At 54.5% G+C, this 25,652-nt stretch overlaps 1 protein-coding gene across 1 annotated transcript in view; it reads right to left on the reverse strand.

Annotated features, from left to right (window-relative positions):
• Positions 1 to 3,765: 3,765 nt before the first annotated feature.
• The window catches only part of LOC307053204 (death-inducer obliterator 1-like), a gene marked incomplete at its 5' end in the record, with an annotated part of 29,715 nt that continues 7,828 nt past the window's right edge, over positions 3,766 to 25,652 (reverse strand). Inside the window, 13 exon segments of the mRNA XM_079704552.1 lie at positions 3,766 to 3,938; positions 3,940 to 4,228; positions 4,230 to 5,124; positions 5,127 to 6,302; positions 12,455 to 12,650; positions 13,455 to 13,544; positions 14,270 to 14,423; positions 15,069 to 15,597; positions 15,822 to 15,957; positions 16,221 to 16,325; positions 16,485 to 16,601; positions 17,138 to 17,297; positions 17,545 to 18,022. Of these exon segments, the coding sequence (XP_079560678.1) occupies positions 3,813 to 3,938; positions 3,940 to 4,228; positions 4,230 to 5,124; positions 5,127 to 6,302; positions 12,455 to 12,650; positions 13,455 to 13,544; positions 14,270 to 14,423; positions 15,069 to 15,597; positions 15,822 to 15,957; positions 16,221 to 16,325; positions 16,485 to 16,601; positions 17,138 to 17,297; positions 17,545 to 18,022 (4,451 nt within the window). The 3' untranslated portion in view covers positions 3,766 to 3,812.

Here is a 25,652-nt window from a genome sequence, read left to right on the forward strand (position 1 = left end):
ACACCTCTTTCATTTCCCACATTCTGGGAACACACAGGACCCCACAGATCTCCAGGGAGCCCACATTCTCTGGAAAGTAGAAGTTAGAAACTTTTGAACGATGTGAGAAATGTAAATGATGCCTTTTTTAATATACAAATATATTTATATATTTTTATTTTTGGCCGCGTTGGGTCTTCGTTGCTGAGCGTGGGCTTTCTCTAGTTGCGGAGAGTGGGGGCTACTCTTCGTCGCGGTGCGCGGGCTTCTCATTGCGGTGGCTCCTCTTGTTGCGGAGCACGGGCTCTAGGGCTCTAGAGCGCAGCCTCAGTAGTTGTGGCTCGCGGGCTTCGTTGCTCTGCGGCACATGGGATCTTCCTGGACCAGGGCTCGAACCCGTATTCCCTACATTGGCAGGTGGATTCTTTTCTTTTTTCTTTTCTTTTTTTTTTTTTTGCGGTACGCGGGCCTCTCACTGTTGTGGCCTCTCCCGCTGCGGAGCACAGGCTCCGGACGTGCAGGCTCAGCGGCCATAGCTCACGGGCCCAGCCGCTCCACGGCATGTGGGATCATCCCCGACCGGGGCACGAACCTATGTCCCCTGCATCGGCAGGCGGACTCTCAACCACTGTGCCACCAGGGAAGCCCGGCAGGGGGATTCTTAACCACTGAAACACGAAGGAAGTCCTAAATGATGCTCTTGATGAATACTTGATCACTTTGGGAATTGCCCTGGTTATAAGAAGTGAAGAAAAGATACAAGAATGTATAGAATCCCAATTTTGTAAAAGAAAAATAGAAGGGAAAAAAGACTAAGGGAAAAGAGACAGATGACTGCCCTTGGTGACCACTGGGTGGAAAGTGTGGGTGGTGTTGGAGGGCCTCCCCTGTCCTAAATGTCTGATGGGAAGCAGGCGTCAGAGCCATCCCAAGCCAGGAGCTCCCATCCCCACCCTGAGGGGCCCCCCCAACCCTTGCTCAGGCCCCTTCAAGGGCACAGCCAGTTGGTCCCCGTCGCCGTGCCCTCGCCCTGCTGTCTCCCTGGCCCTGGCCCTGCTGGTGCGGCGGTGGGGAGGTTCCGGCCCCTGGGGTGTGATCCTCCCTTGGAGGCTGCTTTCATCCTCCCCGACGGTTGCCTCTGCGGAGCTGGATGGGATACGGGGCCCTGCCAGGCACCGCGGCCCTCGAGGCCTCCAGCGGGAGGGAGTCCTCATGCCAGGTTTCCGGAGAGCCAAGCTCTGCACGGCGCACCTGATTGCGTGTGAGTGACTTTGGCTAAACGGGGTCACGGGTTGGAGCCGTCAGCGCTGGTCCTGGAGGAGAGCAGGGGAAGCTGGCAGCGTGAGGACAGAGCTGTGGGCGCCGTGGGAGTATATTCTCTGCAGCAGATAAAGCAGGGATTGGGGAGGATGCAAATGTCCCAGCTGTACTCCAGGGACGGAGGATTTTAAAACTTGGGCATATTTTCCCCGACGTTTTGGGAAAACTGCTTGGACATCAGCCTGCAGGCCGGAGGGACTCACGCGTTTTGGAGCCGGGCACCGTGCCCAGCCCTGCTCGGCGTCTATCCTGCAGGATTCGGGATTTCCTCTTTGGCGGGACCTCGCCGTAGGGCGGTCTTCCCCAAGGTCAGGCTAGCGCGGTGGGGTCTCCGTAGATGAGCGGCCACCCTCCAGGCCTCGCCTGGCCCGACGCCTTTCTGAGACGGCAGTGATGGCGGCGTCCCCTCGCGGGACCCCTGCTTTGCGGCACTTTCCCCTGGTTTGTCGTGCGCTCGGCCGAGTAAACCAGACCGTAAGCTACTGACTCTCCAGCCCAAGGGGTAGAGCCTGTCCTGCCCGAGGGATGTTTTCTGGCTGTCTGGGCTCACGGTGGGCATTGGGTGCACAAACTTGTTGAGAAGCTAAATGCTGGCACAAGGGCCACCGCGTTGGGGCCAGTCACCGGTGGCCCTGAAGTTCAAGGGCAAGGCCCACACCTTTCTCTTCTCCTCCCAGCGGCGGCCGCTTCCCTGACCTGAAGGCGCCGCATCTGCTGGTGCAGCCCCTGCCCCTTATTCCACCCAGCAAGGTGCCTGGGCCACCAGCTCTGCCTCACCACACGCTCGTGACCAGCCCAGTGCTCCTTTAAGGCCCGAGTCAGCGGCCGGGACTTTTGGGTGCCTGCCGACCCTGTCGGTACCTTTGTCGATCGCCAGCCCCACCCCCACCCGGGCCCACGTCTCTGTCATCCCCTGACCGTGCGCTTCTCCGTCCTTCCCTTGGTGGCCTCGGGCTTCCTGCTCGACATGGGGTCCTGTGCTGGAACCATCCCGGGAACGGGGTGCATCCGGCAGGCGTCTTCAGGCCAAAGGGCACCGATGCCCACACCACGCCGACTGCCAAGAAGCGGGAGCTGACGCATCCCTCTCCAGACCCGACTTTCCAACGCCATGCCCCACGAGACAGAAAACCTTCTGTAGATGCTTATTCTACTTCAAGTAACAAAGCTATGAAGCTCCATGTTTTAATGTACAGTGATATAATACTTTGCAATATAAAATACAATTTACAGAAATTTCTATCAAGTAAACCTAAACAAACACACTGCATTTTTTACATTTGTTGTAAATTAGAAAAATTTTGTTTTACACGTAAAAAAGCCTTCACATGTCGTTAGATTTTGGAACTCGTCGCCACTTTAACGTAACCTAATGACAGGGTCTCTAACACCAATCACTCCAAATTGCTAAGTTCTCGATGTTCTCATAACTTAAACGTTTGTGCTAGAAACTGAAAAATCTGTAGTGATGTTCAATGGAACAGACTCCAAAGAAAAAATGAAATTCTCTAATTTTGTTTGCAAAAGTAACTTTATGAAAATATAAAAAAATTATCAGTTTCTTTGTACAGTCAAATAAATGAGCACGTTTTTTCTCTCTTTCGCACTTCAGAAGTACTTGGAAAATACACGACGAGAAGCGGTATACTGTGTCTCACAGTGAAAAGCTTTCTAGTTGGCACCTCTTAAGCTAGTATCACTATTTTCATCTCAGGCTTTACACAAATATTGTTCCGTTTCAACGACAAACGTTGAGATTTGTCACCTGACAAGTACCACAGTGCAGAGCTCGTGCACCTTTCCCGGGACAGAGAACGAACCGCTCAGATGGTAAAGTTCAACAAACAAAAACGTTCCTGATTATCCAAATCAAAGAAACCTACTCCCTCCACCCACCCTGCCTTTTAAAGTACACTTGATTGCTTTCTTTTCTCACTTTCTTTAGGCTGGTAAAATTTACACCTTTCAAAATAAATTGTTCTTTAAAATTCCACAATTTCTATTCAGATGTTGCTTTTAATCCTGTTTGGGGCTGGGGGGAACATGTAAGGCGATACCTAAACACTGAGCAAAACCAAGAAATGTGTTTTTGTTTCCTGGTTGAAATTTGTATTTCAAATTTCTTCATGACAAGAGAAAGATGCACCTGTAAGTCTGGTGTTTCTCAACATTCCAGAGACGAGCTGACACAGCCATGCACAGAAACACGCGGCCGCCTGCCCCGAACCCTGTGAAGTTAGCTTCTGGAAACAGGTATCACAGATGAGAAGATGTCAGGAAAGGTATGGCTCTGAGGTCCACTAAACTCCCTTAAAATTTACAACAGTCAAGTTATGAGAAAAGATAACTTTATACTCTGAAAAGCAATATGCTCTTGTAGATACTTTCCCATTTCAGTACATTCAAATGGACATGTTAAAGACTTCTTATTTTGTTTTTATTTAAAAAGTGTCAGAATTGTAAAGGTGTGAAATTTTGTAAGAAATAATCACACACAAAATTACAGTAATTTCTCAAGTCCAGAAGGTTCTGCAGCAGGGGCGCCGGCTTGGCTCTGGGGTGGCCGGGCCCTGGCAGTGGAAGTGTGGAAGCACCGATTCGCTCTTCTCCGGGAAGGGAGTGGCCCCCCCGGGACCCCCCAAAGGGCAAGGGCGCCGGTGCCCTCTGGCCGGTGAACCTGGGTGGCGAGTGGACCCTCTGCTCTTCGAACCGCTGAGGCTGCATCCCCCTGGGTCCCGGCACGAATCCAGGAGCTTGGCCCATTGGGCCTTCAAAGTGCCCAGGGTGTGCCCCCTCGGGCCCACAAAGTGGCCCGCGGTGGGGGCCTCTCTGACCTCTGAACTGAGGGGGAGGAGGGCCACCTCGGGGTCCTTTGAACTGTGACAGCAGAGGCCTCCTCTGGCCCCCGAACTGGAAAGGCGCGGTGCCCGTTTCCCAGGAACGGGGCCTGCTCGGGCCCCTCGCTCTGGCCAGGGGGGCCCGAGGCCTCACCGTACGGGGCCTCCGGGAACTCCCTCTTCTCCCCGTGGGGGTCCTTGCGGTCTCCAAATGGAGGCGGCCCTGCTCCCCTGGGCCCGCCCACGTGGGAGACGGGTGGGACCCTCCCATCCCTGTAGGGAGGTGGCCCGTGTGGCCCTGAGAACAAAGAAGGGATGGGCCCGCTTGGGGGCCCGAATCTGCCTGGTGGAGGCCCCCCTCTCGGCCCATCGTTATTAGAATTCTCTTCCGAGATCGGAGGGACTGGCCCCCGTGGGCCTGTGAAATTGGGGCCGTGAAGGCCCGACATCCCAAGAACGCGCGGTGCAGGCTCCCGCTGGCCTCGGAACTGGGGCAGAGGCCCCCCTTTCTCTGCTGCGGTGGGGAACGTGCCGGCCCCCTCAGCCGGCCTGGGCTGTGGCTCTCTGTCTCTTTCGGTTTCAGCTGCCAGGGAGTCACGTTTTTTGGGAAACCGAGCATTTCTCGGATCCTCGTACTGGCAAGAGCCCAGAGGTTTTTCCTGACAGGCGTACACTGGACCCGAGAAAGAATCCCTTCTTCCGGGAGGGTGGAAGGTCTGGCCGTCGTGCTGCCAAGGGAAGAGGGGCTGGAAGGAGGTGCCCTGCAGCGTGGGCAGCAGCACCTTCCGGGCAGGCCTGGCCGCGCCCTCCGCGCCCGCAGGCCCCGGGCTTTCTGTGGGCTCGCGCAGGGGGCCGTCCTGCTTGGCCGGCAGTGGGGCCTCTTCGCCCGGAGCCCACGGTGGAGGGGCTGACTCTGGCTCCTCCTGGGCTGGAAGTGGCCCCGGGGGAGCAGCGGCCCCTCCGGGCGCTACTCTGGCCGGCGGGGGCCTCGGGGCGCGGCCTCGCTCTCGTTGCTCTCCGTGGCCAGCCGCCGGGCCTGACGCGGGTCCCGGCTCAGCCGCGCCTCGGCGCTCGGGCCCGGGGCCTGGCTGCCAGCGGGGGGCGCGGCCGCCTTGGCCGCGGCCTGCGGCTCCTGCAGCAGCAGCGCGGGCTTGGGCGGCGGCGGCGACATGAGCGCGTCCGACACGGAGAAGTGGGCCATGGAGGCCCCGACGGCCGCCCTCTGCTGCCTGAGCGCCTCCTCCTGCTCCTCCACCTGCTTCTGCTGCTCCTCGATCTGCTTGGTGAGCTCCTCTATCATCTGCTGCCGCTCGGCCAGGGAGGGCGCCTGCAGGCCAGGCCCGCCGTGCGCGTCCACACACATTCTGGTGGGCAGGTCGTCCACGGTCACTTTGGCTTCTTCTAGGATCGTCTCGTCCTCCGGGTCATAGGCCACCTCCTCCCGCTCAGCTGCCTCCGCGGCCTTGTCCGCGTCCTGGCGTCTCCCGCGGTCTCCGAGCTGAGTGTCCAAGGCTCTCTCAGGACCGTACTCTTCCTCGGGGTCATACGGCCTGTCGTCTTCCTCCTCCTCCAGAGCTCTGTCTTTGGAGAGCTGACCAAACTGCTGGACAATTGGGTCCAGCAGAAGCGCCGACGGCACCCCGCCGCCGGCTTTGGCTCTCGAGTCTTGGTGGGGGGCTGGGGCCGACTCGGCAGGCTCTTCGGTGGGGGTGTCAAACGCCTTCTTCTTCCCGAAGAGAGTCTGCAGGATATATTCTAGGGGTGAAGAAGAGGAAGTGACAGAGGAAGCGGCCACCACAACCGTCACTGACGCGGGTGATGCTGTGACAGTGTTCGTGGCTCCTGGTTTGAGCGACGACGGTATCTGTAACCCGGAAGATGAGGCCGGCGCACCTGGTGCTTCTGGAGGAGGGGCTGGGGGTGGGGGAGACCCCGGGGGTGTGGTGCTCACAGCCGCGTTCCCTGGGCGCAGCGGGTACTTGCGGGGCTTCTTCTCAGGGAGCAGGGCTGCTGGCATTCTGGGGTGGACGGCATCCATTTCTTCTTGTGTCTGAATACGGGGCCGCTTCTCCTCTGTCTTGTCTAATTTGCCAGCATTTGAAGGCCGCTGTATTTTTTGGCAGATTACTAACCCCAGTATTATGTTTGGACGCGGTGACTCAAGACCTAAAAAGCAAAACAGTTGTGCAAATTTTAGAATCGAATTGTAGCTTTTGTCCTTCAGGGGTCAACTCTGGGTGTGAAGGGCAGCGGGGGGATGGTTTCCACAGGGAGGAGGAGGGGGAAATTCTGTGGCAAAATAGAACCAAGTGTTCGAAGACCGGCCGCAAAAGACGCAGACTGCACCGCGCACCTGCCCAGCCTGACGGGCCCACAGACCACAAAACCAAGGGCCCAATGCACACGCGCATTCGCCCAGTGCTAAAATTATTACAGGTTTTCAATTATACACAACGCTAGGGTAGAGGCGCGCTGGGGGAGGTGGGGAAGGCCAGCACGCACACACTCCAGGCCGTTCACCTACTGGGAGTGAAGCCTGTACGTACCAGGATGTTTTCTAAACAAACTCTTAGCCGTGTACCTTCATTTGCCTCTTGCTACAAATCAGGAAGGCAGCACCCCCTTTCGACTTTAACTTATGAGCTGCAATATGTAAATTAAGCTATTCATACTAAAATTAAAGGTTCAATTAAGGACCAATTCTACAACTCAATTATAATGATCAACAAAATTATACGGATCGATATAGCACACGCCCTTCGGTAAGTTCATGAGTCACTGGTGTCAAAGTGACAATTGATGGGAAAAGTGATGCTGACCAAACTGCCTAAAACAAATGTTCTTGCAGGTTTAGAAAGACATTCAATGACCAGTAACTTCTCAAAAGCTACCGAACGCTCAGGTCTCTGTCAACACAGGACGTGCGGCTTAAAGCCCAAAGGTGTTCAGGACAGGGGCAACAGAGGACACACCACGTGGAGAACACGCTGGGAATTTCAGAACATTGCACAGTTCTTAAAACATAATGATTTCTTAACAAATTCTTGGTCCACACATTCTGGATTGTGGTGCACTGGACCAGGAATGCTACTGTTTCTGTACGGCTCCGCCACCCTCACAGTAATAACAAACCTGGAATACCAACAGGGGAACAGAGAAGCCCACGTCACAGATCAGTAAGTTAGGGAGAAACGATAAACACGGCACCAAAATTTTGTTTCAACAGCATATTTTAAATTAATCAAATTGTATAAACTCAATTTACACATAAATCACTATTGTGTAAAAGACATTCATGCTATATATTTTTTGTTGACTCACTAAAAAAGAAAATCAGCACTGTTTTTCCTATTCTTTCTGTGATTTGAAGTTGATCACAGATCAAAGAGTTGTCCCTAGACACCCATTGTGTAGTTCTGAGCGCCTGTCACCCTTCCTAAATTCCAACAGAGATGGGGTGACATGCCGAGCACGAGGGTGGCGGATGTCCCGTCCCGCCCCCGAGGAGGAGGAAGACCTGGCATGCCAGGGGGAGCTGGGCTGGCCCAGCATCCGCATGGATCGGCGAGGTACTGCTGGCGCCCCTCCCCACTGTGCTCAGCGCCTCGTTTCACAGGCTGACATTCAAGGGCTGAGGTGCCCATGAAGACACCCACTCATGGTAAGAGGAATGGCTTCCAGAATGTCCTCTGCCTGCCCTTCTAATGACAGTGGTGACTCAGGGGAAGGAGGAGCTGGGCAAAGGACGGCGTGGACACAGGAAGGCCAGGCCCACTGCACTGAGCATGGCATCCAGATGGTTCTGCTCAGATGTGAAAGATGCTCTATCAAGTTCGCTTTCTAATCAAAATGAATTATTTTAACTTAAAATAGTAAATCTCTCACTCGCTGTAACAGCCACTTACTGAATAATTTACAGCTCACTGATATCCAGTCTGGGGCATAGTCAATAGCTCAACTGGCTCTCGTGGCCCTCTCTGGACCGACTGTCACCGACACGGCCCCAGAGCTGGCAGAACAGGTCCCCAGCCGAGCCACACGCTGGAGCGTTGGCCAGCCCCGTGAGCAGGAGCAGCAGAGGAATGTGCTCGGCCACGCGGGCGGGGGCGGGGAGGGCTGGGGAGCCCTGGCCGGGGGCGTCCTCTCAGCAGCCCAGGGCCCACGACTGTCCTCACTGTCCTCAATGCAGATGGGCTATGCTACCTGTGAAGAGCTAAACCTCTAAGGTGCCAACACCAGGGCTTGCGGCATGAATCACGTTTCAGGTCAAAGATGCTGTGTGTGGAGGCTAAGGCACTGCGTTAAATCCAGGGAGATGGGGTCCTGTCCTCGGGAGGTGTGCCAGCCCTACAACTGGCAACAGCTTTATATGCCTCCTAACAAAAAGGATACACCCCAGACTTGGCAAAATTCTCTAGACTCTACCCTTTGCGGTCACAGGCATCACAGCTGAGGGTAGCATTCAATTACTTAACATTTACATTTGTTTCGAAAACAGTAAACTCCCTGGAGACCAGCATCTAACTAAGCAGCTAGTATTTTTAAATGCTTTCAGCTCTCAACTACTTCATCTACACACACCCGTAAGCGATCTAATAAAGCTCCAGAGTTGGAGGAGTGTTAGTTATGCATTTCCCCACTAATCTTCCCCAGGATTTGACATTTGAATTGGGCTGTTTTTGAAGCAGTCAAACCTTCTCTACTTCACCTGTGCACGTTATGGCTGCATGGAGACTTGAAATGTAACTAGCACCGTGGAGATGACTGACTCGTGGAAGAATATGATTCACAGTGCTACCGGGGTCTCGGCAGTGACCTTCAGGGAGGTGAGGGCACGTCTGGCTCCACCCCGCTCCGCACCCTCACGACAGGCGCCTGGCAAGGGCACGCTGGACACAGTCAAAGGGCTACTACCACTGGGGCGGTGGCAGGGGCAGCTTTCCCCCGAAGGCCCCATTTTCTGCCTGGGGCCCCTGTGGGCGCGCCCACTGTTGAGTGTGACCCCTGGAGAGGAAAGGGCGCCCCGAGACGGCGCAGCAGCAGTGAGCACGCTGGCTGTGTGCAGAGACAGGGCTCCCTCTGGGGGTCCGGGGCGCCGCGCCGGCTCCGCACAGGGCCTCTGTCCCATGGTTACAAGGGGGGTGCTTACTTACCGACCTCCCTTTGAGGGTAGTGGTGAGGCTTATGACTCATCAAGTAGATGAGAACTAGGTGGGAGGCCACTGAACTATCATTTCCAGACAAGGGGTACTGGTCAGACTGAGCACCGGGGTGTCGGCACCCCTGCCCGACCCCCTCCGAACTGCGGGAGCAAACGTGTCCACAATGTCCCGTGTGGTTGAAACGAGCCTTCCTAGCTGCATGTAGGTCCCCGAGTCTTCACGGTGAAAGAACGGGTCAGCCCCAGACCACCCGTACAAAGAGAGAAGTGGACAAACCCAGGGACGAGGGACAGCTGAAAAGGTGTGTGTGGATTTCCTGAGCCAAGACCCAAACCAGGATCTGTGTCCGGGTGTGTCAGCAACAGGGCCGCGGGGGAAGCAGCCCCCATGCACCTTGGACGTGGCACAGCGGGAGACGAGGTTTAGTTTTAATTAATAAACCAGCTGAAAGCTGCCCAACTATCAAATGAGGCTTTTACCCCTAAATCAACCTGGCATGCTCCACTCTTCAGTATTTACAGTGAACACCTTTTTATGGTCTGAGTCCGACAAGACAAAACGTCCACACCTGCGGGAACAGAAACTGTGCTAGAGTTAGCAACAAACATCCTCAAAGAGGACTTGGGCAGAGACCCAGCAAATACAGGGAGAAGCAGCTGCCCGCCCGCCACACTCGGCTCCCATGCAGACTTCGCCCGCTCCCACTCTTGGGTCCCTAAGACCTGAGCAAAGCCAGGGCTCCGCGTCCCAGTGAGGAGAGCGTCGTCCATCCGTCCGTCCGCCCGCCCGTGTCCAGGCGCCCCCAGCGCAGCACCGCCGCCTGCACAGCCAGAAGCACACTGGCGTCGGCTGAGGCAAAGCAAGGTGGAGACAGTCCTCCCTCACAGTGCACCTGGATGGGCACCAAGAGCTACCAAATGGTTCAAATTCAGACAAACAATGGCCAGTTTCCATGAAATATTCATTGATTTCAAAGGAGAGAGAAGCACTTTCCATTCAGCACCATTTTGCCTTTGATTACAACATCTGTACACAGCTACGCAGGAAGACACGCAGAAACTGAAGACGTGCTTTTATCTGACAATACTGCAAGTCACGGAAACGGTCTGCTGTTCAGGAAGCAGTTAAGAGTGAGGACAGAAGGCAGACACCACGGATGGAGCCAGCCTAAGAGAATGGCCCTCTCCCGGCAGTGCCTCGGAAGGCAGGTCCCTGTCCTCTGCTCAGGGTGGTCCACACCTTAGATGCCCGAGGGCCCTCGACAGGCGCCCCCCACCCCCTCGGGAGGGCCGGGCACCCTGGCCTAGGCCCAGCGTCCCATCTGACTGCTCTTCCTTCCGTGAATAAAGCCCTTAGAATTAAAAACATATATACTAAATTAAACAAGCTGAGATTTAGAAGCCCTTCGATTGAAAAACAAAGTCTTTAAAAGTTTATGGTAAAATTTCCCGTACAATCACGTTTCCAAAACCCCTCCTACTACTTTATTTTAATGAAACATTCGTTCTCTATTGTGGAGGAACACCTGCAGGCTTTTGAGCATCCCCTTCAGGAAGTGACAGCCTTGGCAATGCAGGTGGAGGAGCGATGTCCACTCCGCTGGTCATCAAGTGTGGTCACTTAGCAGATGAGGTGGGCGCCCTGCCCAGCCTTCCTTGTCCCCGTGTCACCCCGGAACACCCAGCGCGGCCCCCTCCCTCTGCCAGCCGGGCCCCAACCCAGCACTGCACCAGCTCCCGCCGCGGCTCCGACCGGGGGCTTCCTCGGTGGCCCCCGCGCCCCTGCCTCCTCACCACGCCTGACCTCGTCCACCTCTGCCCCCCTCAGGGTCTGTGTGTGGCCCCGAACCTGGCAGCCCCCTGCTCGTGTGACAAGGTGCACCGGGACGGTGTCAGGCAAGACCCCATCGCGGGCTCTGCAGGTGGAGCCGTGAGAGGGGCTCCAACATGGGTGAAACAGGGCTTCGTCACCTCCCAGGTCCCGCTGCTACAGACGTGCAGAGTGTGCGTGTCACAGGATCTACGCTCACACTAGGCCCCGCACAGGCTTCCGCCCTTGTGACTGACTGGAGGCTCTTCACGGTATCGGGAAGTCGGCTTCACCACCGTCACCGCTGCCTCGGGAACACGGCGTCCAGGGAGCTGGCCGGCGCCCCGGGAGCTGCCCGCCAAGAACCTCGGCCACAGCCCTCCCTGCTGCCCGTCAGGCGGCACCGCTTTAGCGCGAGGAGTGGGACAGCCCCCCGGAGAGCTTGGCTTCTAACGTGTTTGGCACTGAGACAGTTCCGTGTGTTGTGTCAGGGGACACGAGCCCTGTGGTCACGGGGACCGACCAGGACGCTGGGCCCAGCCGCAGAGCTGCCGGGGCGCGTAAGTGCCTGGCCGCGGCAGGGGCGCTGGCCATGGACACGGAGGCGCCGGGCGCGGGCGTAGCTACTGCCTGTAGAAGCAGGTGCTTCAAGAGCCCTCACCGCGGGTTACACTCAGCATCTTTTAGGCTTAGCCGTTTTGGGGGCGCCATGGACAAGGAGACACTCCCATTTAGGCGAGACTTAAGTCCCGTCAACTTCTCAGGGTTAAGGGGAGTTGGGTCCCCAGAGACCACGCCCCCCTTGGAATCACCCTTAGCTCCCTTGAGAAGCCTGAACTTTCTTCCTGGTCAGCCTGGAAATAATTCTTTAGAAGCAGCACTTTCTAAGGAATGAGTGACCAAAACGTGGTCTGCCAAAGACACGCATTCGAGCAGCAGATTTCAAAGTGACTATTTCTAGAACTAGTTCCTGTCTCTCAACGCTATTTTTCGTTTCTCCTCAAAACGAATGCCTGCAGCCAAGAGGCTCTGCCTGACGCCTGCAAGGAGCCAAGCCCGCAGGCCAGGCCCAGGCCCCGCCCTCCCGGCACTGCCCAGCCCCTGCCAGCAACACCCTGCTCATGCCAGGCGGGCGGGCTCCGGACAGGGTTGTCCCTCTTCACAGGACTTTTCTAAGACAATGCACACCTTCCTCAGGGGACCTCCCGTGCCCCCTCCACTATCCGCTGCTTCACCCCTGTTCCCAAGTTCCGCTGCCAAAGGCCGGGTCTGGGTGAGGCACGCAGCTCGCTGGGACGGACTCCGCAGGGCGTCGGGGGGACGTGTGGGCGGAAGCCTGGGGCCTACCTGGTCCCTCAAAGGGCAGGAGTTTGGAGGGGACGGGGTCCGCGGCGCTCAGCGGGATCAGGTAGAAGTCCTTGACGTGCCTGCTGTTGTTTACCACGACGCCGAAGCGGCCGCGGCTACTGAAATAGGAGTACAGAGACATGTAGGCCACCTCCTCCTCCTCCGTCGCGGGGTGGAAGCGGATCAGACACAGCTCCTGCAACAAACAGAGGGCGGGGAGCATTGACCTGCGGCCACTCGGAAAGGCAGCCCCTTCTCCTTGCACCTAAGCCCCCAAAGCAGGAGGGAAGCGAGGAGAGAAGCGACCAGCCCTGATTCTGACTGTCACAGCCCTGCTGCCCAACACATCAGAACAATGAGCTGCTGAAGAGGACACAGGACCAAGTCTCAAGACTGCTGGGTTTGATCTTGGTTTCGGAGGACTTGCTTTAAAACTACTTAGCCCCACCGTCCTCAACACAGAGCCCACCTCCTGGGGCTCTCGTACTGATGGGGTACTCTGTGTGCAGGGCCAGTCTGGGGCAGCGTCTGACACAGAGCTAAGTGACCACTAAGCGTGCGATGAGCTGCCCGCAGCTCCGAAACGGGAGGGCTGAACTAGACCAGGGTCGTAACCCTTCTGTGACCCCAGTGAAAACCAGAGCCCCTCCCCCAAAGAGCACTGCACACGCAGACACACAGCTGCGTCCGCATCTCAGCGGTTCACAGACTCCAGCCCAGCCGCCTCCCCCGACCTCTCCTCCATCAGCTCAGACAAGGGACACAGCATCTGTATTTCTAACTCTGAACCACACATGCGCTTTCACAAAGCTTCCACCGTCATGCTACTCAGACCCCCCTTCACAGGTTAGCCAGCTATCAACTTCAACGTCCACCTGCAAACATCTCACCAACTAGAGACATTTCAAGTATTAACGCGCAAGATGAGACGTCAAAAAAGAGCCGTGGGTAAACAAACCCCTTCTTCCTTGGGTGCAGAGGTCAGACTGTGGGCAGGTACCTTAGACACCGAAGACCTGAGTTTGCCGACGTAATCCCAGACTGTCTTCGGGGCAATCCGTCCGCCGATGTGAATTGTGTCGGGCAGGTCCTAAGTGAAATGAGCTCTGATTCAATGGCCGGTGGAACCGTGGCCGTCACAGAGACAGACCCCAAACTACCCGAGATTCACAACTAAGACAACTGCAACTATCCCAAACACAGCGGCAATAACTGTGTCAAATGTTGCTTAGTTGACTAACATCCGGGATTATGAGTGACCAAACCCAAGGGTGGTAGGAGGATAAGCTTCTGCTAAATAGGATGACATTTAGCAAAGTGTGTTACTGTTGTCTTTTAGGAACATACACATACAGGAAAGATCCAGGTATGTCTCAGAAGAGACTGAGCACTCTTTCTTAAGTCTGAAGTGCTAGTGCTGTTTCGTTAATTTTGAAAAATAAAAGACCTGTCACGTGTGCCCCTCCACACCAGGGCAGGTCACGCGTGTCTGGCCACACCTGCAGTGGGCACATGCACACCCAGCTTTTGCACAAGCTCTAGCGGAACAGAGGGAGAAGGAAGACAAGCTTCAGCTTTTTCAGAAAAGAGGGAGGGTCTGATTTCTCATTTGAATTTTCGCCACTGTCCAAACTGCGTAACCTGCTGACTCGGCCCGGCAACCCTTATTTTGCCTTCAGAGGTGCTTGTGCGTCCAGACACTCAGCAGGAAGGTGGTCACACGCCTGACTCCAGCGCCGGATCAGAGTGCCTTTGGAAAACGCGCGCGTGCACGCACATGCACACACACACACTTCTCTCCCTCCTGGTTCTAACCTCACTGAGATAATCAAAATATCCAGAGACAGGAAACGCCTTAGTGACAAACTTCGCTACACTCTGCATGTTAATGAATTCTTTCCATATGGTGCTGAGTTGAGACAAAAAGAGGGTGGTATCTCCTTCTGGAGGGGACTGGGACTCCGAGATGCTGTAAAACAGAACCACAGAAAATACGTGAATCTTTCTCTGCCCAAAGAATCCCCAAGATTTATTTATTTATTTATTTATTTCACGTGTTTATAAAAGCAAAGTGAATTCCTGCAAGTTTTTTTTTTTTTTTGTGGTACGTGGGCCTATCACTGCTGTGGCCTCTCCCGTTGCGGAGCACAGGCTCAGCAGCCATGGCTCACGGGCCCAGCCGCTCCGTGGCATGTGGGATCTTCCCGGACTGGGGCACGAACCCGTGTCCCCTGCGTCGGCAGGCGGACTCTCAACCACTGCGCCACCAGGGAAGCCCTCCTGCAAGTTTTGATAGCTTACTTTTTCAAATTAATTACCTTCATCATAATGATATGAACACATTCTGGTCAAAGAAATATAAACTATATAGGCAATAAACTGGATGGCTGTAAATTCAAATTCCAGTTTTCAACAACTATATGTCTAAGGTGATCATTAGTCATCCTAAAACTGAAGCTTTAAAAAAACGCCTTTCTAAAATAGAAAATTGAGGAGAGTTGTATATCTGGGTGGATTTCTGAGCCGAACGACTGAATCACTCATTACTGCTCCTTCTCTTCATCTGAAAGAAAGGCCACAGCTCAGCTGCTCAGACCACACACGGGGGCAGCACCTGATGCTTGGCGACGGCGGGACCGACAGCAGGTATCTGGGCTCGGGCAACGTGGACGGCTTGACCAAGATGGACTTGGGCACCGTCACGGAAGTCGGCAGAGGCTTTGGGACATCCTGTCGGGGCTCTGCTGGGTGGGCGCGGCCTGGGCGGGCTGCCGAGGGAGCCGTGCCCGTGCTCGGCCTGCCTGGTGCAGTCCTGGGGTCTCGGCCGGACACCGTGACTGTGGTGAGCACTGCGCCGCCACCAGGGGCCGGACAGGGGGCGCCTTCCAGGGCGGAGGGCTCGGGGTGGCCATCCCCTGGAGGCACCGGGAGGGACTTTCCCTCCAAATGGGCGCGAGCAGGGCTTTCCAGGTCTGGCTCCAAGGTGTTTTCAGGCAGAGTTTCTGGGGCCGCATCATCGGCTGAGCTGAGAGCAGGCTCAGAGGCAGAGCTGTCACGCTTGGACTTTGAGTCCTCCTTCTTGGCAGAAGTTGACCACTTTTGTCTTTGCGGAGCTGGCTCATCTTCCGACGATGGAACCTGACCTGGAGAACAGAAGGCAGGCCTTCATCATGAAGTCCCACACATTCGAGAGCAAAGGCTTCCCATGGGTAGACAGACGATCACTGCTTTAAAACAACAACACTATAAAGGTAGGGGGTCACTTCCTAGGCTTGAAGAAACGATTCTAGCCTTTCCACTATGTGACTTGGTTTGAATGCAGCCATCCTGAGAAGGGTCTCCACAGTCTCCCCCCAGATCTGCTCACCTGTGCAGATCTTACAGTTCCGGTCAAAGAGGTGCGTGCGGTGCTGCCCGGTCGTGTCCTGCAGCGTGCCGCCGCCAAGGCCCAGCAGCGGTACCGCGCTCCTCTCGGGGGCCGCCCGCACCGATTCTTGCTGTCCCTAAAGCACAAGAAGCAGAGGAGGTCATTTCTTTTCCAGCCCCTCTCCAAATTAGCAGCACCCATGGAAAAAACATCTCACGTGATTAAGAACCACTGAAAAAAGAGGAAAAGGACTACTGAATACAAGTCCTCGAGAAGCAATACAACTACACACACTTGTGTCAGCTCAGTGTCTTGCCCAGTAATTCAGGCACCTAACAACGCCTGGAACGGGATCATCTTTGTCAATTCTCGTGAGCACTGGAAATCCTAAACGCTTACATCACAATCTGATACTGGCGGAGAATCTTCCATATCGGGAATAGTTTCCGGTTTAACGGTCGGCTTCTTAGTCTCATTATGCAAGTTAGTTCCGGACTCCATCACCTAAGATGAAAAAGACAGACAAACGTGAACCCTTAGCCCTTCTTTCCCAAGGGGACTCTCTCACGCCAACAGGCTATTAATTCACTCTGGGGTGGGGTTGGGGGCGGCGTTGGTGTCAGGCTTCTGGCATCCGCAGCCGCCTCTCCCGTCGGCACACACAGGATTTGACGATCTCTCTTTCCACATGGAAAGCCCTTTGGAGACAAGTTCTTCTGGCTTCATTCTCACAAGTTTTGCCAAAGAGATTTCTTCACGCAGAACACGATGCAAGAGCCCCTGTAAACAAACATCTCTTGTTCACTCGTTCAAAACCCTCTAAGATACTAGAGAGGATGTGGAGGTGGGCAGCAAGGCAAGCCCCTGCCCCGCGGCAGGACGAGGGCCCGGAGCCTCCCATCGATGCTTGGAGAACAAGGGCCCTGAATTCGGGCAGCTCATCTCCAGTATCCCACCGCACTAACCCTGCTACAAAGACCACTTCACAGAAAACACAATTGACTGAAGAAGGTACAGTGTTAGGGACAAAGGTAGAAGAAATCCCTTCTGCCAGGGGGTTAACAAGGCGAAATGGAAAGTCAAGAGTATGTGCCCTGCTTCTAAACACAGGCAAGAGGTCAAGAGGCCGATCCAGACAGCGTGGGCCCCGGCAGGCACACAGGCGCGCAGGTGGCAAGAACCTCAGCTGGCGAGCGCCTGGCCCCACGGGAACAGCATGCCACTCACCCGCAGCCGCAGGGGGACCCAGTGCCCTAACCCAGGCCTGGGCAGCCCCTGGCCAGGACTGCCCCAGCTCCTGACGGTCGGACACGCACCTGGTTGTTGGGGTCCTTGAGGTTGAACATGAGGCTGCGGTACTTGCTCTTGTACCGACTGTCTGTGACTCGGAACAAGTTAAACATCTCCTTCTCGAGGTGCAGTGCAATTTTTCCTACTTCATTTTCTGTTATGATTAAGTCATCGCCGTCAGTGACTCTAGATGGAATGAAGAAAGCCCCACGGTAACTGCTGCACTTACCATGCCACATGGGATCTCAGCTCCCCAACCAGGGATGGAACCCCGGTGCCCCCTGCAGTGGAAGCGTGGAGTCTTAACCACTGGACGCCAGGGAAGTCCCACATGGGACATTTTTCATAAACAGCAGGGCCATCGTGAAACAACCACCCTTTACGTGGAAAACTTTCCACTTTAACAGATAAGAAACAAAGTGGAACAGCCCACCTTTTCCACAAGATCTCCTTCAAGGAGCGTCGTATGTTTTGCCGAATTTGAGAATTTGGCTGTGACGAGGCGGGGCGCGCGGGGCCCAGGCATCCCGGGGCTGGAGAGGCCAGGGGAACCGAGGTGGTCCCAGGCTTCCTGATGGCGCCCACCGAAGCAGTGGAGCTGGGGAACTTTCTGGAAGCAGACGTGGCAGCAACAGGTGCCAGCCTTGCCTGCTTGGCCGAGGGAGCGCTGCCCGAGGGGGAGGGGGCAGCCGAGAGCCACGGCCTCTTGGGGATGGTGCCCTTGAACCCCGGTGGCAACTTTTTGATGGCCGGTTTGGCTGCTGCCGCATTTACAAAAGGAGGGGACTTCTTTGGAAGGAGACTTCTGGGCGAGGGTTGCTTGAGGCCCCCCGAGGAGCCTGGAGGAGCCACCTTCTTCGGCACCGCCGCCACCGCCGCCTTGGCCTCTGCGCGTCTGTCCTCCTTCACGGCTGAAAGGAGAGGGGCCGCTTAGTGAGGCAGGGGTGCAGGGGACCCCACACAGCATGTGCACCCGAAACCAGCAAAGCTAATAACCAGGCATCACTGTGAGACAGATTTAAAGAGGATTTTTTTTTTTTTTTTTTTTTTTTTTTTTTTTTTTTTTGTGGTATGCGGGCCTCTCACTGTTGTGGCCTCTCCCGTTGCGGAGCACAGGCTCCGGACGCGCAGGCTCAGCAGCCATGGCTCACGGGCCCAGCCGCTCCGCGGCACATGGGATCCTCCCAGACCGGGGCACGAACCCGCATCCCCTGCATCGGCAGGCGGACTCTCAACCACTGCGCCACCAGGGAGGCCCTAAAGAGGATTTTTAAAGTAACTGTTAAATTCACAAAAGGAGTGTAAACAGGGCTACCAGCAACATTTACGATACTGAATATACTTTGTTTCAGAGAGAAATGCTTTAGTATTAAAACTTTTACTCCAACTGATAAACCAGTAAGCTATAAAAGGCTTGATTTGAACCGTTAGCTTAGCTTGGAACTCCAAGGCCAAATTTCGCTGTATCAAGAGAAGGCATAGATTTCAAAGACCACTCGCATGGAGAGTCCCAGTGCAGTTTTTGGTGAACAGGAGCTTAGAAACTCTTTCCAGGGTGGATCAGACACATTCTCTTCGAATGCATATCCAAGCCCCACCTCGGGGGCCCTTGGGGCACTGGAAGGACTAGCGAGAGTCCACCCTGGGGTTAGGGGCTCACAGGTGCTCATCGTCCTCTTGGACAAGAGTCAACTGGACACGGTTAATAAATATAGAGAATGTTGGCAGAGAACTGCAACATGGGGGGAGACCAGTTACTTTTACACTAGGAGCTCGGTGGCAGGAACGCCACCTGCTGTCATTCACGTTCCCATTCACACCCCTCTAGTAGCAGCTCGCTATTGGGTAAGACAGTAGGTTAGCACTTTTAATGCAAACAAGGATTACAGCCCAAAGCCAAAATGAGAATCTTTATGCCAGTACTTCGCATGGACTGATTCCACTTAATCCTGTATCAGACCATCAGAATTACAGTCAGAGGCAAGCAAGGAGGTTCATCCTAAGACCAGTCCCTCGGTCTCAGGGGCGGGCGGCCCAGCAGACGTCCATGGGGAGCCGTGACGGAGAGCTGGGGCGTGTTCCCAGATGGCCCCGCTCAGGCCCACCGCCCAGAACGTCTGGGACCCAGGGCAGAACGGGGTGGGGGGGGCAGGCAGGTCCAGGGAGCAAGCCAGGAGAGCACAGGGACACCACCTAGGGCCACGTCACACAGGACCGACGGAGAAGCTGCCTCCCCAGGCGCAGGCTTTTCTCAAACTACCCACAGCGCAATGAGCCCCCACATGCTAAACAGGAGACTTCGAGATGCTCTAGCAGCCTTCCGATTTTACGCAGGGGTTGAACACCCACCAATGCCAGTCGGCTGCCGGTGCCTCTTGCAACTCTCCTAGTGAAGCAGGGAGAAAATCTGAAGTCCGGGGACAGAGGTGAGACCCTGTCTACAAATAAGGCCTGACCCCACAAGAGCCCCCAAGGCGTTCACAGCCTACACCCTGCGTGACCATCCTGGCGAAGGGCCGAGCGCTGCCCTCAGGACTGCCTTCCTCCAGCACTGGTCAGGCCAGTTCAGCCACAGGTGTTAAAAGCCCAGGGACCGCAAGAGTTTTCCATTTCATAGTACAGGTGAAATTACCTATGTTTAGAAACGTTGCAACAGCGCTACACACATCCAAAACTTAGAACCGTGTCAGAAGTACTTCACTGTCATCAAGCAACCATCCTGACTGCAAATCTCCTATTTTCATCTCACAGAGCACCCCCCCAACCTTATGTCCCCTTGTCCACGGTGTCCCAATCACTGGCCCCACGTGTGCCGGCACCCCCGGGCTATGCTGTCCAGGCTTTCCCAAGACCACCCGCTCCCCGCTGAGCAGCACGCTTGTGCTCTACATCCACCCTGCTGGCTGTCACCCACGTCCCGTCAGCAAGTCACAGCTGTCTGACAAAGGACGAACTGGCCACGTCATAGGAACTAAGAACTATGTTTCTACGTATATTATTCATCAGCTCAAATCCATATTCCTAAGGCGCTACCATACCTCAGTACATGGAAACTTATCTTTACCAGCTCAGCCTTGGCTAACGGGGTCCACAGCACCGAATCCAGGCGGGGGGTGGGGGGAGAGACTGCTAGAGCTTAAGTTAAATGAAATGGACAGAGGCCCCTCTTCTTGGGGGAAGGAACGAGAGTGGAGTGGAGCAGGACGCGGCGCCAGCTGTGACTGCCAGCAGGGGAAGAAGGAACAAACCCGTCCGGATTAAAATCGAGTCCTAAAACCAGCTCACTCACTGACTTTATACGAACTTTGCTGAGATTATTTTAGTAGCACACTTTTAAGCAACTCTAAAAAGCTGGCCTAAGGGGCTTCCAGAATTCTCAATGAGGCACCCATGATGGGGCCTCAAACAAATCTTATCATGTGACATTTACATTGTTTCAAGTGAGAATTCCTGTCGACTCCGAACACATTCACTCCCTAAGATCAACGCTCCTACTGGTCTAACCGGTGTTTTGTCTCATTCAGGGAAAACAGAAGCCAGGAGCTTAATTTTAGGACATTCACAGTACAGGTGATTAAAGTGACCTGCTATCCAAGAGTGGTAACGGCAAATGAACGTACTCTATTTAAAAAGCAGGGGATGGCTTTCCTTAACCATTGTGCAGCTCTTCTAGAAGATTAGCTGCTTCTGGCTTTTAAAAGTCAACTTTCATTATCCTTCACCTGCGTCTCAGAGCGTATGTAAGTATGATTACAGAAATAAAAAGTTGGTCAAATGTGGAAACTGGTGGACCCCAACAAGTCAGCTCTATCCCTCTTCTACTTGGAGGAAAAATGCTCAAAACAGAAAACAGTTGCATGTGGTCCCACCGTCAGCTGGATGCGGGTTAGCTGCTGCTGGAATGGCAGTGACACCATGTAGTGCCAAAGCGTCTGACAGCAACAGAAGCATTACTTCTGAGTAGAGCTAAAATCACATTTGCAAATTCTTCATCCAAATTCCCTTTTAACTGTATTATGTGTATACATTCACAGAAGAGCAAGGCGTAAACAACCGACCTCGAAGCGCCAGTTCTAGAACAGGACAGCAGCCCACCAACCCCCGGCAGAGTGGCTCCAGCAGTGGCAGGGCCCCCAGTGCTGCCAGCTCGAGGCAGGGTGACCACCTGCCCACGTGCCGGACAGAGACGGCCTCCTCGGAACGTACACCCAGTCTGGGCCATCCCGGGGGCTGCCGATGGGGAAAAGAGTGGCCCGAGTTCCAGGCCAGGTGCTGTCTCGGGGAGCAGATACAGGAGGAAAGGCTGGCCGGTGGCCAGGCCACCGCCCCACATGACGTCGTTTCTGCTGGGTCTGGCCATTGGTTTCTACTGGAAACGAGTTGTTTGTGGTGAAGCCCGGCAGGAACCAGGCAGGCCGGTGCGCTCAGGGACCAGCAACAATCTAACTGGCTAACTTCCCAGTAAGCATGAAACTGGGGGCCTTGCCACACGGCAAGGTGGGCCATGCTGCTATGGCATTGCTGGCCACTGGGTGGCACTGGTGGGCCTTCGAGGGGACAGGAGGAAAAGGGAGTGGAAGCTGTGTTACTGGGAGCAGCCAGTGCTGTGCAGCACCACAAGGAACCGGCGCCTGGCAAGAGCCGAGTCGCACCGCACAGCACAGCATCGCGCGGCCCGCGCCCACTCACAGCTCAGTGACAGCCGTTGCCGGGGTGGGCCCTCACAGGGACCACTGAGAAACCCTGAGGGACGGTCACTGCTTTATACCTTTTGTCCTGCCCCAAAGAGGTGCCAAGTTACCCTACAAATCCCCAGATATGAGGCTTTCAGTCACACTGACACGGTGGGGGGTAGTGGGGGAGACACTACTCAGAATGATTGGCTGTAAACGCCAAAGGAAGCGAAGAGCTTCTGATGTGACCAGGCGCCAAGCAAGCCCTCGTGGTGCAGGTCGGAGCGTCCCCTCCCCCCCGCCATTCCCACAGGGCCCCAGATCCACCCAGGCTCAGTGGTGAGGCCGAGGCAGCTACCGCCACAAGGCCCGGGTAACGTAACGGGACCAGCCAGGGCTCAGAGGACACAGTGGACCAGCGGCAGGGGTTGGGGGGAGTGGACCCTGCTCACTGTGACAGCGGTTCTAATTTCAGCTCAGCCTGACACGTGTACGAAGACGCTTCTCATTACAACTTTGTTTCTTGGCTGTCAAGACTTTAGTGTGAAAATTCAAGTAGCAAGAGAGAACCATTTTACTTTTGTGCCTTTGCTTAAATAGTTTGCAGTGAATTATTCCTGTAGAAGTTATGCTTACACAGAAACAGAGACAATCCCCACCCAAGACTTGGGAGGCCTGATCTCCATCTCTGGGGCCCTCACGCCAGCTGCCCTCCATCGCTAGGGGTCTGTATGTGGGTCCACAGCCAAACTGCCACGATCTGGGGCTACACAAAGCTTGTCCAGATTGACTTTTTCTTACTGATGTGCAGTATTTGAGCGACTTACACCTCAAGAGAGGTGCACAGAACCGGCCGTAACAAGCTTGCAAAAAACCAAGTACGCCTCCGGAGGCAAATGGACCCTTCCTTCTTTTCAGAGTTTCACAGATTTTGAAAACCAAAAGCCAATTCACGTTGGACTGGTAATATATGAAAAAAATGGTCACATCATCCTTCAGCACGAACCACGAGAAGGAAACGGGGCCGAGGCTGTGTGTGAGGCAGGCGTTCCACTCTCCTGTCTACGCCAACTGGACTGGCGGGGACTGGCCGCCAGACCTGACACTCAGCTGCAAGTAGAGCTGCTGCTTTCCCTCATCTCCAAAACCCGCCAACAGGCACTTCACCACTTTGACAAGGTTCAACTTTAACTGTTATCTGTGCCTGCACCATCTGCTACTTCAAGCAACATGATGGGGTCGAGGGCGTGATAAGACTCTGGGGCACAGAGCCCACGGCACCTGCTGACCCCGGCGGGTTTAGCGGCCGTTACCTTTGTGCTCGTCTTGCTGACGCCTCCAGGTGCACGGCAACGCCCCGACCTTCGTTGACAGAAATCAAAGTGGAAACCCTTCTTCTCGATCTTCCAGGTTTACTTCTTTAACTTTCAGAAGGTAAGACTATGACTACGTGCACGGTGAGGTGCAACACGCAAAAAATCAAAAACATTACTTTACAGCTTCAAGTGTACCTGAGACTCCTACACCGTGTGGGAGGGTTTACAGCTGCATCTTCAGAAAGATCCCTTGGGACTCGATGCCACCTAAGGGACTCTGCCGCGGGACTGTCTGTGAACAGTGCCACAGGAGATGCAGAGCCCCAGAGGCCACATGAAGGCCAAAGGGCAGGTGAGGTGAGCAGGACCAATCCTGCTAGAAACTTCTACCCCGACCCCCCGCTAAAGCACAAGAACTAAGGGGGGCAGCCAGGATACATCTGAGGGTCTCTGTCAGAAAAAGTACATGTACATGCAAAACCTTCCCTGCACTAATTTTCTGAACAGTTGGCTATTAAAAAAAAAAAAAACCTGTAAAAAGTAAAACACTTAAAAATACAAGACAATGCCAATGACCAAGAAAATTCCAGGTATTTGGATAACATTAAAAACAGCTGTCAAGGTAAATCCTTATCAGGACAAGTTTTGGTTCTCTCTCCAAATGGGGGGAGCAAATTGGTGAGATGTACAATGCTGCTTTGTCCCCACCCACATTTTTTTGCCACTGCAGATCTGGAAGAGACAGAGAAAAACAGCTCGTGTAGCTGATAAAACATGCCTCTCCCACCGTTCCATTCCTACCAAACACCCCTTGGTCCAGGCAGCGCCCCCCATCTATGTCACCATGGGGACCTGTCTTCTCTTACTACCTGTGAAGCGTGCTCCCGGAACTCACACCACCGATCCCTGTGAAACCCGCGCCCCCAGATCCACTTCGCCACAGCACAGGAACCGGACATGTGGCACACGGAGACCACGGGGCAACGCTTACGTCAGGGCAGGATGCTAACACATCACTGGACCTGGGTGCACAGGTTCTGCCAGGGGTCCCCATTTCAATTCTCAAACCTACATGGAACTGCAGAAATCTGATTTCCCAGTCAAAATTTATTCAGGTCCCCAGAGTTTCAAGTCATCTCGGAGCCATTTAGGGAGCCCCCAACATGGGACCATGTACCTATGCCTAACACAATTCCACTTCCAAACCCTAACCAACCAGGGCCACTTTAGAAGAACATCTTCAGCCCTCTTCGTGCCTGTGCCTGGACAGTAACGAGAGGCGATGAAGAGGAAACGAAGAGAAACCATGAGGAGGACTACGAGACACAGGGACCTGGGGGGAAATACAATGGCAACTGTTTCCCTAAGTTACACTGTTTTTGTTTTCAGAAACTCTGAAAAACAATTTAAAAAACTCATCAGAGAACAAGTGGGTGTTAATCCCATCACTGTGAGGACCTTAAGATCTACTGACTGTCCCACGAGAGAAGCAGGTCAGAGCCTCTGTGTAGCAAGGTCTTGCCCACGATGCTCAGGAAAGGCTGCCCTGAACCCACAACCCAAGGCCAGTGCCAATGGCCTGGGAGAAGTGGGGTGGGGGCAGAGCACCTCCAGGGGCCGCACACTGGCTGCCTAAGGATCCACCCAAGACCTGACCCGAGTCCAGGGCAACAGGGAAAACGCCCCCTCCGAAGAGCTGTCCCGGCATCACCTGCACCCAGAAACATATCACGCTCTGCAGCCAGGGAGGCGGCTGGGGGCGTGGTGGGGGTGCAGGGCTCTGCTGAGTGTGTGCGGGGGGCCCCCTCCCATTGTGCCTGTGTGTGGGGACCCGCGGAAGGTCCACAGCCACTGCCACTGTCAAGTAATGGTTTGGGGAAGAGGCAGAGGCACAGCTGCTACTCACCGAGGCTCAAGTCGGGTGTTGACCTTCGACCTTTTACACTCCTCCCAATCATCTTTTGGGAAGAGGACATTTCTGGGATAACAGAAAATGATCAGAAGCAACTAGCTCAACAGCATGTCCCTTATGCAGGCTACAAGCTGTGGCTATCCATCCACGTACTTCTGAGACGTAAATGTGCTACAGTCATCAAGACAGTGTGGTGCTGGCACAAAAACAGAAAGATACATCAATGGAACACGATAGAAAGCCCAGAGATAAACCCACGCACATATGGTCACCTTATCTTTGATAAAGGAGGCAGGAATGTACAGTGGAGAAAGGACAGCCTCTTCAGTAAGTGGTGCTGGGAAAACTGGACAGGTCCATGTAAAAGTATGACATTAGATCACTCCCTAACACCATACACAAAAATAAGCTCAAAATGGCCTAAAGACAGAAATGTAAGGCCAGAAACTATCAAACTCTTAGAGAAAAACATAGGCAGAACACTCTATGACATAAATCACAGCAAGATCCTTTTGGACCCACCTCCTACAGAAATGGAAATAAAAACAAAAATAAACAAATGGGACCGAATGAAACTTCAAAGCTTTTGCACAGCAAAGGAAACCATAAACAAGACCAAAAGACAACCCTCAGAATGGGA

Source organism: Hyperoodon ampullatus (assembly GCF_949752795.1).
Source record: "Hyperoodon ampullatus genome assembly, chromosome: 5".
NCBI classification, from domain to species: domain Eukaryota; kingdom Metazoa; phylum Chordata; class Mammalia; order Artiodactyla; family Ziphiidae; genus Hyperoodon; species Hyperoodon ampullatus.